Below are 14,902 nucleotides of genomic sequence, written 5' to 3'. Positions count from 1 at the left end.
TAGACATACTCTAACAGAAGCCTCTCCAGTTTCCTTGAAAGCCTGGGCGATATAATTTAATTTCACATGTGGAGACATTTCATTGTTTTCCTTGTGTCAACCCGACCTACAGGGTCCACCACGAGGCTCGAAACCAGTTTCCAGGCTTCTTTCACCACTTAGCCATGTTCCCGCACACTTGGGTAATACTGCGGTTTGTGCCATCAATCATTTGGTAAACGTCCAAAGGCTGTACATCACATTTAGGACTGAAACTAATCCTTTCTGCCTCTGAATTGTCAAGTAGGGAACATCTACGCCAGTGGCATTAGAGCTCGTGCTTACTCCGTCTTTTATCTCTGCACTGATCCACTCATTTTCAGTTATCAGTGAAAAACACCAGACAGGCCGTCATCACGCGACACCTGCTGCATAAAGAAACCTTTGTTTTATCTAACGACCTCATCCTTCTTGGCCATCTACCGGCATCCTACATTCGATTACAACTCTGCACCTCCCCTTCCCCAGTCTGCTACTCGCCATTCTTCTCATGGTCACTTCCCTTCTCACCTATTAATCTCCTTTCCCTCCGGTACTCCACTGGAGCCTGGTGGCTCAACCATTCCTTTGCCCGCTGCTCAAGATCTACAGTGTCGACCACTCGAGCGGGAGTGCAGGTGAGGTGAGCTTCACTTGAGACGGCAAAGAGGGGAACCACGAGGAAAACCTTCGACCACCCTTTCAGTTTTGCAGTCTCACGTTAAACTCCTGTAAAAACACTATCACTATCTTTCCCTCTGCCTGATTTGCATGAATCACTTCCTTCTTTTGTCGCCTCTCTTCATTCGTCTCTCCTCCGACTGCTTTCTCTCCGGATATTACTTCTATTCTGCGTGCGACCTACTGCCTGCTTTCCCCTTTCTCGCTTAACTAAATAAATAAGTAAATAAAACGTGCACAGAAAAGGAACTGAAGCGTTCTGTAATTCGTCTGTGGCTTTGACCACGCATTTGCCCTCCAGCCCTGAATGGCGTGAGCCGGGAAGGACAGCAGGTACAATCAATTCAAGGGAGGTAAAGAAAACGAGCACTACAGAGGGTAAAAGGATACGAGAGCTACAGATTACACTTAAAATACAACATGTGCTAACAATAAAAATCATATCACATACAGCACGTCTAGCTCTCTTTTCTCACACAGTGGAAAGAATGAGGAGGGCTTTGTCTGTGCTCCAAATTTATACTGCAGAGACATCAGCTCTGATGAAGGTATTAGTTTCTTGTACACGTATTACTGAGCAGCAGCAGGGAGACTCCCATGCTCGTTTCCTCGACACTGCAGGCGTACCGAGCATCAGCTACTACAAAACTCCATCTGTGCTCTCACACGGTGAGGGGGTTGAGCTGAATCAGACTTCACCTTTAGAGGAAGCTCTCGCTATGGCGCTTGTTCCCATCAGAAAGCTTAAAGATTGGACTGATCCACAAAGAAATTGGCGATGCTCAGCCATTTGTAAACGGAGGCAGCCAGAACAGTCATTCAGAGGCACAAGTTTAGAAACACAAGCCACCATCTCTGCCCGACACTCTTTCTGCCTCTGTGTCAGACGGCGTCTGGTTGTTTGACACATGCACATAAACACAAACCAGAACTTTTCCGATAAAGCATATCCAGTTATTCCTCGCCAGCGCCTTCTCTCTTGCTCTGTGTCTTCTTGGCAGAGCAATTTTGGCTCACTGTTCTCATCAACTGCTCTGAAGGGAGAAACAAAAAACCCTCTCCATCCATAAGAAGCGAGGCGGAAAGCAACGAGCGGCGGACAAATAGCTCCTATTCCTACCAGTGTGCAGGTTGACAGGGAGTATTGCCTTTCCATGAGCACACACACACGCACGCTTAATTAAATAGCATTTGTGAAGCACGCTAGGGTGATATGTCAGCACAAAACACAGAAAGTTCTCAGCTGCACAGCGCAACATACAATGCACACAAACTTTTCCTTAAATCCACTTTGACAGAGGAGACACACCCACATGCACAGAGGAAATTCAGCATCTCTCGGTGCCTGTCTCGCTCGCCCTCTCTCCGCTCACGCACGCATACACACCGAAATCTAAACGGCTCTTGCATGTTTTAAAAATGCGGGCACGCCAAAGGCAGGAAGCTAAAAAATACCAAAAAAACAAACAAAAACCCAGCAACCTCCCAAATATCCCCAAAGAATCACTCCTGTCAACACTGCGGAGGCGTTATAGTCACTTTGAAAGCCACTGAAGAAAGTGCACTTTACATAACGCCAAAGGAATACTTAATAACAACAACGACAACCCAGGAAAGTGAGAACAAGTCTCCTCAAACATAATCAGGAATCTAATAATAGCTGATATGAGGAAAAAATTCGGACCTGGTTTTGGATTCACTTTTCTCTACTCACCATCTCCAGGAATGATGCGTAGTGTAACTGTGTTTCCAGCCTCCTTGATGAGGTTGACGATGTCCGAGTGGGACTTGTTGGTGATCGAGCATCCATTCACAGCCAGGATGCGGTCGCCGACTTTCAACTTCCCGCAGCGGTCTGCTGGGCTTCCCTCAATGATGCGTCCTATTTTGTGGGGCATGGCCACACAAGCATTTCCAGCTATGGTCAGCATCGATGTGGATGTGTAATGCATGCGTGATTGAGTGTGTGTTTGCGCGTGTAAATGTTGGGGGATTGTGTTTGGTGAGAGGAGGAAAACGGGAGGGAAAAGTGGGGAAGGAGCAGAAGAAGAGGACCAAGAAGGGTTAAGGTTAATTGACCCGCAGCCAACAGTCAGCCAAGCAAAAGTCACTGAGAAGAAGAAGAGGATAATATGCAAGCACTGGAAAAGAAGGGTCAATTTAAATGTGCACTGCAAAGAAATAGGAGGATTTGTCTTACTATTTTCTCTAAATAGTTTTTCCAAACGATTCTCAACATCTAAAAAACTCTTGTTAAGTTAGAGCTCTGTTTCATCTACATCCCAAACACCTGCAACTGCAGAAAGTTAGACTCTGCAAACATACATCAGAGCTGACATCTCACCAGCTACCCTGAAGTCTCTCTGTTTGTTTCACTCTGCAGGCCGACATCAGTCACTACAGACTGACGCCCCCAATCACTCATTACTCTCGCCACCCTCTCCCCTCCTTACTTTTCATTATTATTCTTCCATCCTTCCCGCTGCATTCACACTTTTAATACACAACAAACTCATCTGATCCCAACCCGTTTCTGTCCCCCTGAATAAACCTGACCATCTAGGACTGTGAAATATCAAGAGCAGCGGAGAGATAAATCTTCCTTTACACGTTAACTGAAATGAAAGCTCATCTACTAGCCTATGCTTTCTGCTTTGGCCTGTGAAAAGGAGCTTCACTTTACAAAAAGAAGAAAAAAAAAGCCAATCTGTAAAGCTAAGCGTTCACAGACCTTTCCAGTGCTGTACACCCACACAGGGAGAGAAGAGCATGGTGCAATGTCCTTCTAGTGTAGGTAGGAAGCCATAGCAGCGAGCAAAAAACGTACCGGTACATGGAATACGAGTAGAAAAGATGCAGTGCTACGAGTTTGTAAAAGCAACGCTGAATCTGATTTACTTGCGTTGCTGTGCAATATCAAACAGAGAAAAACGACACCATTCACCAGCTAAGCAATGAAAAAGAACCTCACAAAAAAGAAGAGAAAAGAAGATAAAGTTTGAGTAAGCGAATATCTCTAATCACATGCTGGAAAATAAATAGAACCCATTCACGTTGATCATTTCCCCTATTTATCTTTCTTGCAGTGCTCATTCTCATTAAACTGCTATTAGGATTTTAGTGCCAACCTGCTCCGCACAAGCCATTTAAGTTCAGCTGAATAATACAAGTGGCTTTATGTAAGACCTACTTCACTTGTGATCAATTATGAAAGCCTTATGTGAGTGTGAGCAGCAGCTGCAGGCAAAGAAAGGGTTTCAGTGTCTTGGTTTGACAGGCTCAGATGAAAATGAGAAAGAAGAACCACTTCTTTGAAGAGTGTTGATATTGATCTGGTGGGACTGTAAATAGCCAGACTGTGCACTGGCTGTCAGGCTATTTAGCGTTCAGTGGTTTTTATAGAGGATTCAAAGGATTCCCGTAGTGCAGACGAGAAGATAAAAGGCCCCGGTGATGAGGCAAAAGCCAAAGTGTGATTCGGGTTTTTGCTGAGTAGAAGTGATTTTTGAAATAACAGCATGAGCCGCCATCAACGGTGCGCTGGTGGTGGTGTTTGCGGGTGCTCGTGCTTACCGAAGGTGGTGCCAGCTTCGGGCCTCGACACCGACGAGACGATGACGAAACCGAATCCTTCGTTCTCGCCGCGGCGGATCTCTACGTCGTAGGGCTGCAAACCGGATGAGACGACAGCGGGGGTGGCGATGGGCGGCTGAGAGGAGGTGGTGGCGGCCGCAGCGGCGACCACGGCGCTGCCGCCGCCCCCGCCACCCACTCCGCCTCCTCCACCGCTGCCGATGCCAGAGGTGGAGCCGCTGCCGGAGCTTACTGTGTTGAGGGAGTTCTGGCTGCCCTGTGGGGTGCGCTTCCCAGTATCTTCTGTGAGACTGGGCGCCTGGGTGCTGCTGTGGTGCGAAGACGCCGGCGATGGAGGCATGTCTCCCTCTGCTTTAACTAAAAATGGCAGGAGGAGGAGGATATGGTGAGAAAGATACATAGATGAGGTGCAAAGTGCAAACAGGAGGGTAAGAAAAACACAGATATAGAAGATTAACAGTAAAAGATCACAAGGGAGGTGAAACCAAAGGTGAGACATTCAGGAGACAATCATGTACAAAACAGAGTGAGAACCTAATGTAATGAAAGCAAAGCTGTGCAAAAACATATGACAACATCCCTAAACGTTACGTGAGCAGTACAGTATTAAAGGAGGCAAATAACAGATATTTAGCTCCTCTAGCACACCTAGTTTATCTTATGATTAAAAAAAAAGGACAGCTTTGGAAGAAGGCCTCTTCACCAATCTCTGCTCTCATCTGTTTCCAAGAAAAGATGAACCGAGGACGTGTTCTGCCTGCTCTATCTGGACATTTCATTCCACATTTCATTTCCTGTACAGCTGCTCAAGGAAGGCGCCTCATATTCTCGACGCTCCGAGGCAGACAGGGAGCAGCAATGCACTAATGTCTGGCTGCTGTCACTGGGCCGAAGGTTGGCCACCCTCTCCATCATATTTATGGGCCTTTTTTTTTTTTTTAAAGGAGCAGAGCTGTGTTGACCGGAGTGAAGTCAGCGGTGGGGCGTGGGTGTTAGCTCGTGGTAGCGGCTGACCACTTCCACACCCACACTAAATTCTAAAAAGGTGAAAGGTTGACCTTAGATATATATTAAGAAGGCCTCTGGGCTCCTGATGGAAGTATGACTGACATAAATGTGGCTGTTGGTAAAGCAGGGAGTGCATTTCTAAAACTGAACAATGTTTTACTGTAAGCAAAGCTGCAAAAACCGAATATAAATGAAGCCATCTCAGACTGCTCTCAAAACTGATTCAATACACATTAAAATTCACTGATAATTCTGAATCCTGCATAAAGGAATCTAAATAGAGAAACAAATGATGGTCATTTTTGGACTATTGGTCAACAAAGCTACTAGCTTAACTTGAAACTACTTGAAATTGGATCCTGACTGTTTATAAGAGGATGAAATTAACTGACTTAATAAAACATGTTCTGATTGGTTGCACTGTGGACGGATATACCCGTTTGTCTTTTGCAGTACACTTTAAAAGTTCTGCAGTATTATTTGTCACTGTTATTTGAAGTAAAATCAGTAGAATTCAATAATAAATGGACTGCCACATTCTTACGGTACTATTTTCTATCCATCTGTGTATTTTCACAGAACCACATATTGGTGGATGATGTATCAGAATCAGTTTTCCTTTCAGTATCTTACACACTTTGCTATGTGGACTGGAGTAAATGACCTACTCTACGTCCTGAGCCACAACAACCTGAGTGTATTCTTGGACTTCAGTAAAAACCCTCTCTTGGACCTCTTAGGAGGTCTTTAAAAAGCTTAAACTACTCCTCCATCTCGAGCTGCTTGCTTCTCACCAGCGTAAGTGCTTTTGCGCCGCACTGTGAGGTTGACATGGCCCTGCTTGGCAGCCTGCTGCATCAGCTGGACCACCAGTTGGTGCGACTTTCCCACCACCGCCGTTCCATCCACGCATATCAGCTCATCACCGGATCGCAGGCGTCCATCTTCATCTGCAGCCCCGTACTTGACTATGTGGCCAATGTAGATCTGAAACGCAGCAGACGAATGAGGTTGCCGTGCATTCGAAACCACGCGTCGACAAAGACTGCGCAGCTATACGTTACGCCGCACCTTTGCAAAATAAATGCATGGAAAGCGATCAAGCGGTATTCTAAAAAGAAAAAGTACGACATTAAAGTGCATGACATATAAAAATGTGTCGATTTTCTCAGCGGCCATAAACTTGGCATGCTGCACAGCTACAATTTAAACTTCAGCATTAAATCTTTACTATTCTCTCAAGCCTGTAACAGCAGTAACCCAAGCCAAGCTCTAAAGTAAATCATTATTTCTTTTTCCCCCTTCAAGAAAAGCAGGGGGGGGGGGGGGGGGAGACGCAGTGCAGGCTAGTGTAAACAAGAACAAACAACTTTGACTCTTTAAAGGAAAAGAAAAAAAGAAATGGTGTGTGTGCAGGGTTTTTTTTTCTTCCCTGACTGGTTAAGGCTACATTGGTCAGATCAGAGAGAAGCAATCACAGATATGAAATTGCTGAATTCCAATACACAAGCATGGACACGCACACAAGGGGAAGATAAGAACTGTTGTGTTGAGACTGTTGAAAGAAAATCCTATAGCTGCTGCTCCCACTAGTGCTGGGAATATAGCATCCTTTTCATCATTCAAGCTACACAATCTTGTCAGTTTATCCATTTCTTCGGAGATGTACGGTGAAAAGTGAGGAAATTGAAACGCAAACTGGAGAGATTTCAGCCGTGAGATTGAAAAAGATTGAGGGAGAGAGACTCACAGGCTCTCCTGGCTCGTTGCCTCCGAGGATCCTGAAGCCGAACCCCGTGTCCTTTCTCCACAGGAAAATGTCCTGCTCCTGGAAGTCTGGAACTGTGAAATCAACAAGCTGCCATAAACACTTATGCACAAGCACAGTTGGCCTTGTGGGATCTCTATTCCTGCACCGTGATGCCTTCAGACATTTCATTTAATACCCTCAGGTACACAATAAGCCAACCACAGTGTGAGCATAATGAATACACCTGCTCTTCTGAGACAATCAGATATGTTTGTTTATGTCAGCATGTAAATACTGTCATCATTTGTGTTCAAAGCTTTGTCACTGTGGTAGCACACTGCACAAAGACAGTAAAAAAAACAACAACAAAAAACGAGCCATCAAAAGATAAAAAAGATCTATTTTGGGCCAAGAGTATAATTTTAGAGCGAAAACAAACTGAAAAGACAGGCTGAGAAAAAAAGATATCGTGTCCATCGTTCCCATAATTAGAAACGATCAGATTATAATTCCCTTCTGATCGTTTCAGAGTATAGTTTCACTTTCTTGCAGCTTTTTGAGACAACCTTAGAGATGCTCAAATGGGCTACAGTGTTTGTCTTGTGAGGTGATGTGTGACACGCGATGCATCATTTGGCTATGCTGGAGTGCACCTTCCACCTGACCCCCCCACCCTGAGTATGGCTAGTCACAGCACACTCGTAGCCACGAGGCAACCGTGTGCGTACGCTAGTAATTCGAAAGGTGTCGCGATATAAAAAGAGGCATCGCACCGCAGCGAGTGACAGCTCATGGTTAATGTAGCAGGGGAGACTGAAGCGAGCTCAGAGCCCAGAGGACAGGAGGAGATGATTTGCATGCGTGTGGCCTTATCCCATTGTACATAGGAGCTTCTTTGCTTTAAATACGCGGCTTTGAATCCCCATATGAGTACGTGTGCATGCATTTCCATGGGCGCAGATGTGTTATGTGTGCAGACAAACATCTCTCAGGGAGATTTCCTTTTTTGCTCCAGCTGAAGCTGCTGCTGCCAAGGCCGCTAAAACCACTAAGAGAGGGTGGGATGGCAGAAAGCATAAGCAGTCTGCTTCCAATCTGCTCCTTCAGTCAACACTTAAAATCCCCACGGAGCGCAGCTATCTCTTCCAATCTATCACAGGGTTACTGTGGAGGAACCAGAGGAGGAAAGAGTCAAAGGCTAACTGTCGCAATCTGCACCCGCACTCAGGAAGGTCAACTGCACACGCTGCTCCTGCCCATTAATAGACCCATAAGTGATCCCCACAGTGAGGCAACTGGGCATGAACGGATCAATATTTTCCCAAGATAGACGGCCCTATTCAAAGCTGTGAGTGATGATGTTACAAAAAAGGAGATAATTTTTTTTTTTTTTATAACCCCAAAATAATCGTAATGAAGCCCAACAAAAGCACGAGCAAGCTTCCTCCGCTTTTACAGCAGGCTAATGCTGTGCGAGATTTTGGGACGTTTTCTTCCTGCAAATGGAAATCACTCCCTGCACGGTAAGTTTAAAGACCTTGATCTCGGCAGAGTTTTTCATTATAGTGAATGCTGCATGGAAAAATGTCTCTGCCCTATCCAAGGCCTGAGAACTATGGAGTGAGTTTTATGGAGAGAGCTCAATGAAGCGTGAGGAAGTGGAGGTTTTACACCTGCTGTTCATCCCGTGCTGTTCAAGGTATTTCGCCTTGTGACTCTATACCTCAGAGTGCTCAGCTTTCTCTTATATTTCTCTTTACATCCCCTTCAAATGTTTTGATCAACTCTCCTATTATTATTCTTTGTTTTTGCTTTTCTAACATTTTACCAGATCAAACTGGCTGGGCAATTTAGAAATCCCCTATTGGGATGTCATCATATGAGGGCGGGTATGTAGACAACATCCCTCCCACCCTTGGTTGTGGATTCTTTCACTCCATTTCTATTATTGTTATTCATTTATTTATTACAAAATCAAATACTATTGACTCAACTAATCATGGCAGCTTTCCAACAGGTGTCTGAACCACTGCCTACGCTCAGCCCTTCATTTTTCATTCTTCTTCATCTAAATAATGAAAATCCTCAACAAGTGCGCCTGGAAAACTGATTAGATCTTTAAAAAATAAATAAATGAAAGAATAAAAACCCTTTGCAGATGTCTCTCTCTTTTTTTTTTTAACTTGACAATGAATATGATGGTTATTCTTTTTAATTAGTGCAATCCCCTTGCTTTGCCAAGGCAGGGGGTGGGGAGGTTTACAATCCGCCAACATCTACTCCACTCTTGTACTAATTATACACCATGTGCCTCTTAAGGGAAGTCTAAAATAAAAGTGTGTCAGTGGTGCTGTTGTCTGGCACTGGGTGAAAGCGGCAACTAGTAATTTTAAGAGGACACAATCAACAACACACTGGAGGCCTACATGTCTACAGCTAGTAACAAAGTAGCATGCTAGCTCTTTTGGGAAATACTATTACTATTCAGTTTCTTGTGGAGTCTCAGTTTCAAAGATTGACACCACTTTGATAGCTGAATGCTAAATGTGAAAGAAAAGCCAATTAGCTTAGCTTGGGGGAAAAAAACCAAGGAGATGCTTGCCATGGCTATGCCAGAAAAAAAATACATGTACCTGTAGACATAAAGCTAGATTCTAGTAATTTTACAAGACAGCCTATATACAAATAAATGTAAACTGCTTTCTTTATTAGCTAAGCTCCTCATCTACCATCACGGACATCTATCAGCAGTTTTCCTTCAAGGCAGTGACGGAGTACATATGAAAATATGTAGGTGAATTGATTTTACATTCTACAATGTCCTCCCAATGTAAGGTTTATGCCCTAAATTAACAGTACTGATAACTTCCAAAATCTTTATTTATATTTATTTATTTATTTTTCTGTAATGGTAAATCCACCAGCATGCACAAGCTCTTTTATCTAAACCAGCAGTGGGGAACTCCAGGCCTCAAGGTCCGGTGTCCTGCAGGTTTTAGATCTCACCCTGGGTCAGCACACCTGAATCAAATGATTAGTTCATTACCAGGCCTCGGGAGAACTTCAAGACATGTTGAGGAGGTCATTTAGCCATTTAAATCAGCTGCGTTGGATCAAGGACAGGTCTAAAACCTGCAGGACACCGGCCCTCGAGGCGTGGAGTTTGACACCCCTGATTCTAAACCATATATTTAACCTCCTTGGACCTGGCGTCCACATATGTGGACATCGCATTTTGGGTTATTTAGACCAAAATACTCAATTTTGCTCTACAAGGGCCTGATATCCACGTACGAGGACATTATACTGCTACTGTTCTATCGAAATTTTAAACGAATATCCTCATATGTGGATCTCATTTTTCTTAGAAACAAAAATTAGGTAAAAAAAATTAATCTGGTAATTCTTTGTTTTTACATTCATTGGGTCCCAATCAGCCCAAATATCAAAGAGAAGTTAAAAATGCATGCTGTGGAAGAGTTCGGGTCTTAGGAGGTTAATGCCAAATGTCAATATTTTACATTAAAGAAAGCTGAAAAAATAGCAAAGCTCAATTATGCTCATTAATTTGCACCCCTGAACAGAAAAGTTTTACTGGTTGATCAGAACATCAGACTTTAAAAAAAATGTATATATAATTTCTGACTTCTCTGTGAAGTCCAGTGTGCCAGCTCAAATTTGGGTATAAAAATATGAATTCAATTTGTCATTTGCCTAATAAATAATAACAACAAACAAATTTCTTTGACAGACTCCTACAATATTTATGTTTTATCACAGGCGGTATAATATAGTTGTTAATCACTATGTGTAGTGGAGCATTTGAGCGCAAGCCAGTCTTTAGTAAAACATAGATCAATAAATAAATATAAATATCTGACCCAGCTTACTTACAAGCACAAAACGTTCCCCAAAATGAGCAGTACCACCAAGACACCAAGGGTCTGCACCGAGCCAATACCCCATGCTGCCCTCATCCAACCGCCACCAGAAATGAATATACTTACGCCTACTTTCATACATGCTCCTGGACTGGGCCCAAATCTTAAAGGGGTCCGGTTTTCTCTGGATGGTCCCGTCTCCTGGGGAGTCCTGGATTGGGAGTCCCGGCAAAGGCTGCGAGGGAGGTGGGGGCGCGTTGCTCTCACTGAGAGCGGGTGCCAGGGAAGAGTGCACAGGCGAGTCTGTGTGCGCGCTCCGGTGGCTGGAAACACTATGCTGGGAGCTGTTCTGGCTGTCCTTTCTTGACAACTGCTGTTGGAGAAGCAGATCAATATCATTTGACTGTTTCAAATCTTCTGCACAGGAGCATGGAAGCTGAACTCAAAAATGACTGACAGGAGGAGACAAAAACATTTAAAAAAAAAAAGAAGGTTATTGCATCGTCAACAGCGGAATAGAAAATATGAATCTGGGTTGTGGTTTGTGAGAGGAGGAACAGGGACAGCGGAGATGTGAATACAGAGCAATTCTGAATTAGAGTTCAAAAAGATTAAACATGGCTTCTCCTTGGGGTGAAAGGAAGCACATTCTAAGAGTATAATGTCAACCATTGTCGTATTGCTCCCTTATTTAACACAAAGAATAATCAAGCTGTTTTATGCAGAGAATTCTTTTAAAGCTAACAAAGAAGGAGAAAAAAAAAAAAAGAGGACCTCAATGGTTTCTCATGATTAAGTCATTCAGCTATGGGAGAAAACTGTGGAACTTACAAGAGTACATTGCCTATTCCTTTTGTTTAACAGAGTGGAATGTATTAAGAAGGAGCTGCATTCCGTGCTGTATATGGAGGGATAGTCACAATGAATAAAGCACTCCAGGGTTTTAAAAAGAAGAGAGGACTTTACTGGTGAAGGTAGAAATGTAAAACTGCTTATAAATTGCCACTCGCCCCTCAATAACATGCGCACTTAAGCATCTGTTCGAGGATTCGAGCTGAGTAAACCTCACAATCCCGAGCTCAGGCACAGATACGCTGCGAGTATCGGTAAAGATCCTGTTTGTCATCCTTGTCACAGCATCTCTCCTTTGCAAGCATCACATCGTCACCATTGGTCTGCAAATTCTCCACCGCTGCGAAGAAGCCAGCGACGTGAAAGGGTTACGGGGCAGAGCTCGTGAAAGAAAGGCCGATATTTTAAGACGGTAAGCGAAAATGACAGCAGTTCAGTCTCTTCACGTCACGTGACTGCACATTACTTTGGACGCCGAGGACAAAAATATACCAGGAAAGGGTGGAGGCAAGTGGATCGTCTGTTCTCAAATATCAAAGTGTTTGGCCTTCAAAGTGCAGTCATGTCTTCACACTCATTACTCGCTGAATCACTCTCCTACACCTCTGCAATTCATGTTTATATTCATCATCCTTGTTAGACATAAAATAAGCTTGATGCTTTAGGAAATATTAAGTCGGGGCTGTGGCTCCAGCTGGAATGCTTACTCTGCTGGTGCTGCAAATAACCTCACTAGGGTTTGTGGTGTACTTAAAAAAATAAAAATAAAAAAAATCAATAGAGTCATATACTTAATCAGAAATGCAGGTCGTGTTGATGCTAAAGTCAGACCTGAGGACTGATTCTCAAAAGAAAAAAAAAAAAAAAACCCAGGCCAACCAATCTGTGTTTTTTTCTTGTTGTTTGATGCACGGAAAGTCCAAATCCTATCCCCCTCTTAAATGAAAACAAATCTCCTATACTTGATGAATCTATTAGATTTTGACCTTCTGCAGTCATTGCGTTGTTCCTCGGTGGCCTGCGAGTAGTTTAATACATGGGTTTGTGCTGCTCCAATAACTTATTAAAGAGACAGAAGATGGGACGCGAGAGGCATTGGTAGGTGGGGCAATGAAAGCAAATCCTCACTGCTTCCTAAGACTCAGCTCAGTCCTGCTTAACGTGACGCATCACTGGTTTAGCACACATACAACTTCTTAACATAACATGCATTTAAAAAGCATACCCATCACCTCGATTATCTGCTATAGAAATCCCATCATAATCATATACCCAGCATTAATATCATCACACATCCCAACAATTTTCTTCCCTAGCTAACTGAAATCAGATAGGGTGGTCTCTATAAGTAGAAGCCAGTGGAAAATCATCCTGCAAAACTATTCTATACTATTACTGTACTTTCACTCAGACACAGCTAATAGTGACTTGATGGTTTAGCACTGGCAACTTTTCCATCACCTCTGTTACGCTTTCAAGAACACCATCACCATTACCTAACTAGCACCACCATACATGACATCAATCTCCCACCAAAATTCTGTACTGTATCTAAATTATATCACATACCCTTCTAGAGTAATCGTTGTATGGAGGAGCCATCGCAAAATCATCCTGGAAAAAAAAATAATGATAAAAAAATGAAAATTGCAAAAAGCTCCTGAAATATGTGCAGAAAGTGGTTTAGGCATTGTCTCAACAAGGCATCAGATGAAAAGCAGCATTTTTGGTCGACAATCTGTTTATATTATACTCTACACCAATATAAGGGCAAATTCTGGCTTTTAAAACAGCACACTTATAACTTGAATGATGGTCCCTATCTTATCCTTAAGGACAAGGCATCTAAAACAAATTGAACATTATAGCTCTGTCCTGCTATGGCACCAATAGTTTTTCTGCAGCACCCAATCAGCCTCAGATATCCAAACCTGTTAAAAACATTATGATTTTTCACATTTATCAGTGGGAAGTTGTTCATCAGCTCTATTATCTGCTGTAAGAATTCAATTACTGTTATCAACCCATCACCGTTATCCAAACCGGTCATTCCCAAAACCTTCACCTTCTCTAAACAAAGATCACATACCCTGCTTCCATAAGCTCTGTACCGAGGATCCATCTCAAAATCATCCTGCAAAACAAAATTGGCAATCACAGATTGAGTCTACAAAGTGCTTTAATAATCAAAGTTCTAAACTTCGAGCATTTTAGCCTCATACACTAAATGCAATGTTAAACATTATGTAATGCTAAAATGATCATCGGCACCTTTTTCGTTGTGTCATTTATCAGCCTAGGATTATCAAACCAACACCAATATCACAACTTATTTCTAAAGCCTTCACCCCATCTGAACAATATCACATACCCTCCTACTGTTATCTGTGTATGAAGATTCCGCATCAAAATCATCCTGCAAAACAAAACAAAGTTTAGCTCCTTGACTCTTTATTGAAGCCTCTTGATCTTGTAATATGTGCAGAATTTGGTTTAGCATTTGAAGGGCATCATCAAACGCAATGTTAAACATTATGCTAAAGATTATGCTAAATATTATGTAAGGTGGGATGCTAAAATCTACATATGTCATTCAGTATTAGTGGTGCTGTCACAGATATACACTATATCTGTCCATATGTACTACTAAATTAAGAGCAATAACTATATTAAAATATTAAAATTAAAATATTCTGTTGAAACTTCATGCATTAAACCCATGATCTTTGGCACCTTGCCCATTCCCTCTATTGTTTTTATAAGCACCATCTACGCACACAAGGTTATTCGCGAAAAGTTTCAATGTATCTAAATGACATCACGTACCCTTATTCTGTTATCTCTGTATGGAGGAGCCATCACAAAATTATCCTGAAAAATATATATTTTTAAATGGATACAAATGAATACAAAAGAAGCTCCTGAAATACATACAGAATGTGGTTTGGCAATAACTTGCTTAAATAAGCTATCTGGGTAGTAGCATTGGTTGCTTCCAAAAAAAAAAAAAAAAAAAAAATGCATTAATGTGTACAATACAATCATGAACACTGACTGTTAAATTATGTGCTTGTAGTGAGATAAATGTTCCTCTCTGTTATTGAGCCTGAAGGATGCA

The 14,902-nt window shown here is 42.7% G+C and overlaps 1 protein-coding gene across 32 annotated transcripts in view; it reads right to left on the bottom strand.

Annotated features, from left to right (window-relative positions):
• The window catches only part of magi1b (membrane associated guanylate kinase, WW and PDZ domain containing 1b), a 149,042-nt gene that overhangs the window by 8,379 nt on the left and 125,761 nt on the right, over nucleotides 1-14,902 (bottom strand). For 24 of the 32 annotated variants that reach the window (XM_085405942.1, XM_085405949.1, XM_085405954.1 and 21 more), the window contains 9 exons: nucleotides 14,611-14,655; nucleotides 14,156-14,200; nucleotides 13,874-13,918; nucleotides 13,354-13,398; nucleotides 11,059-11,305; nucleotides 7,052-7,143; nucleotides 6,096-6,288; nucleotides 4,273-4,650; nucleotides 2,414-2,617 (listed from right to left, as the gene is read on the bottom strand). In XM_085405942.1, the coding sequence (XP_085262068.1) occupies nucleotides 2,414-2,617; nucleotides 4,273-4,650; nucleotides 6,096-6,288; nucleotides 7,052-7,143; nucleotides 11,059-11,305; nucleotides 13,354-13,398; nucleotides 13,874-13,918; nucleotides 14,156-14,200; nucleotides 14,611-14,655 (1,294 nt within the window). The remainder of the gene's footprint in view (nucleotides 1-2,413; nucleotides 2,618-4,272; nucleotides 4,651-6,095; nucleotides 6,289-7,051; nucleotides 7,144-11,058; nucleotides 11,306-13,353; nucleotides 13,399-13,873; nucleotides 13,919-14,155; nucleotides 14,201-14,610; nucleotides 14,656-14,902) is intronic. The other 8 variants (XM_085405955.1, XM_085405958.1, XM_085405968.1 and 5 more) reach the window with 6 other exon arrangements.

The sequence above is a fragment of the Rhamphochromis longiceps genome, linkage group LG5, assembly GCF_057381845.1.
Source record: "Rhamphochromis longiceps isolate RC_006_pf linkage group LG5, R_longiceps_female_GT1.1, whole genome shotgun sequence".
In the NCBI taxonomy this organism is placed as follows: Eukaryota; Metazoa; Chordata; class Actinopteri; order Cichliformes; family Cichlidae; genus Rhamphochromis; species Rhamphochromis longiceps.
This window is presented reverse-complemented; position numbering and strand designations above follow the sequence as displayed.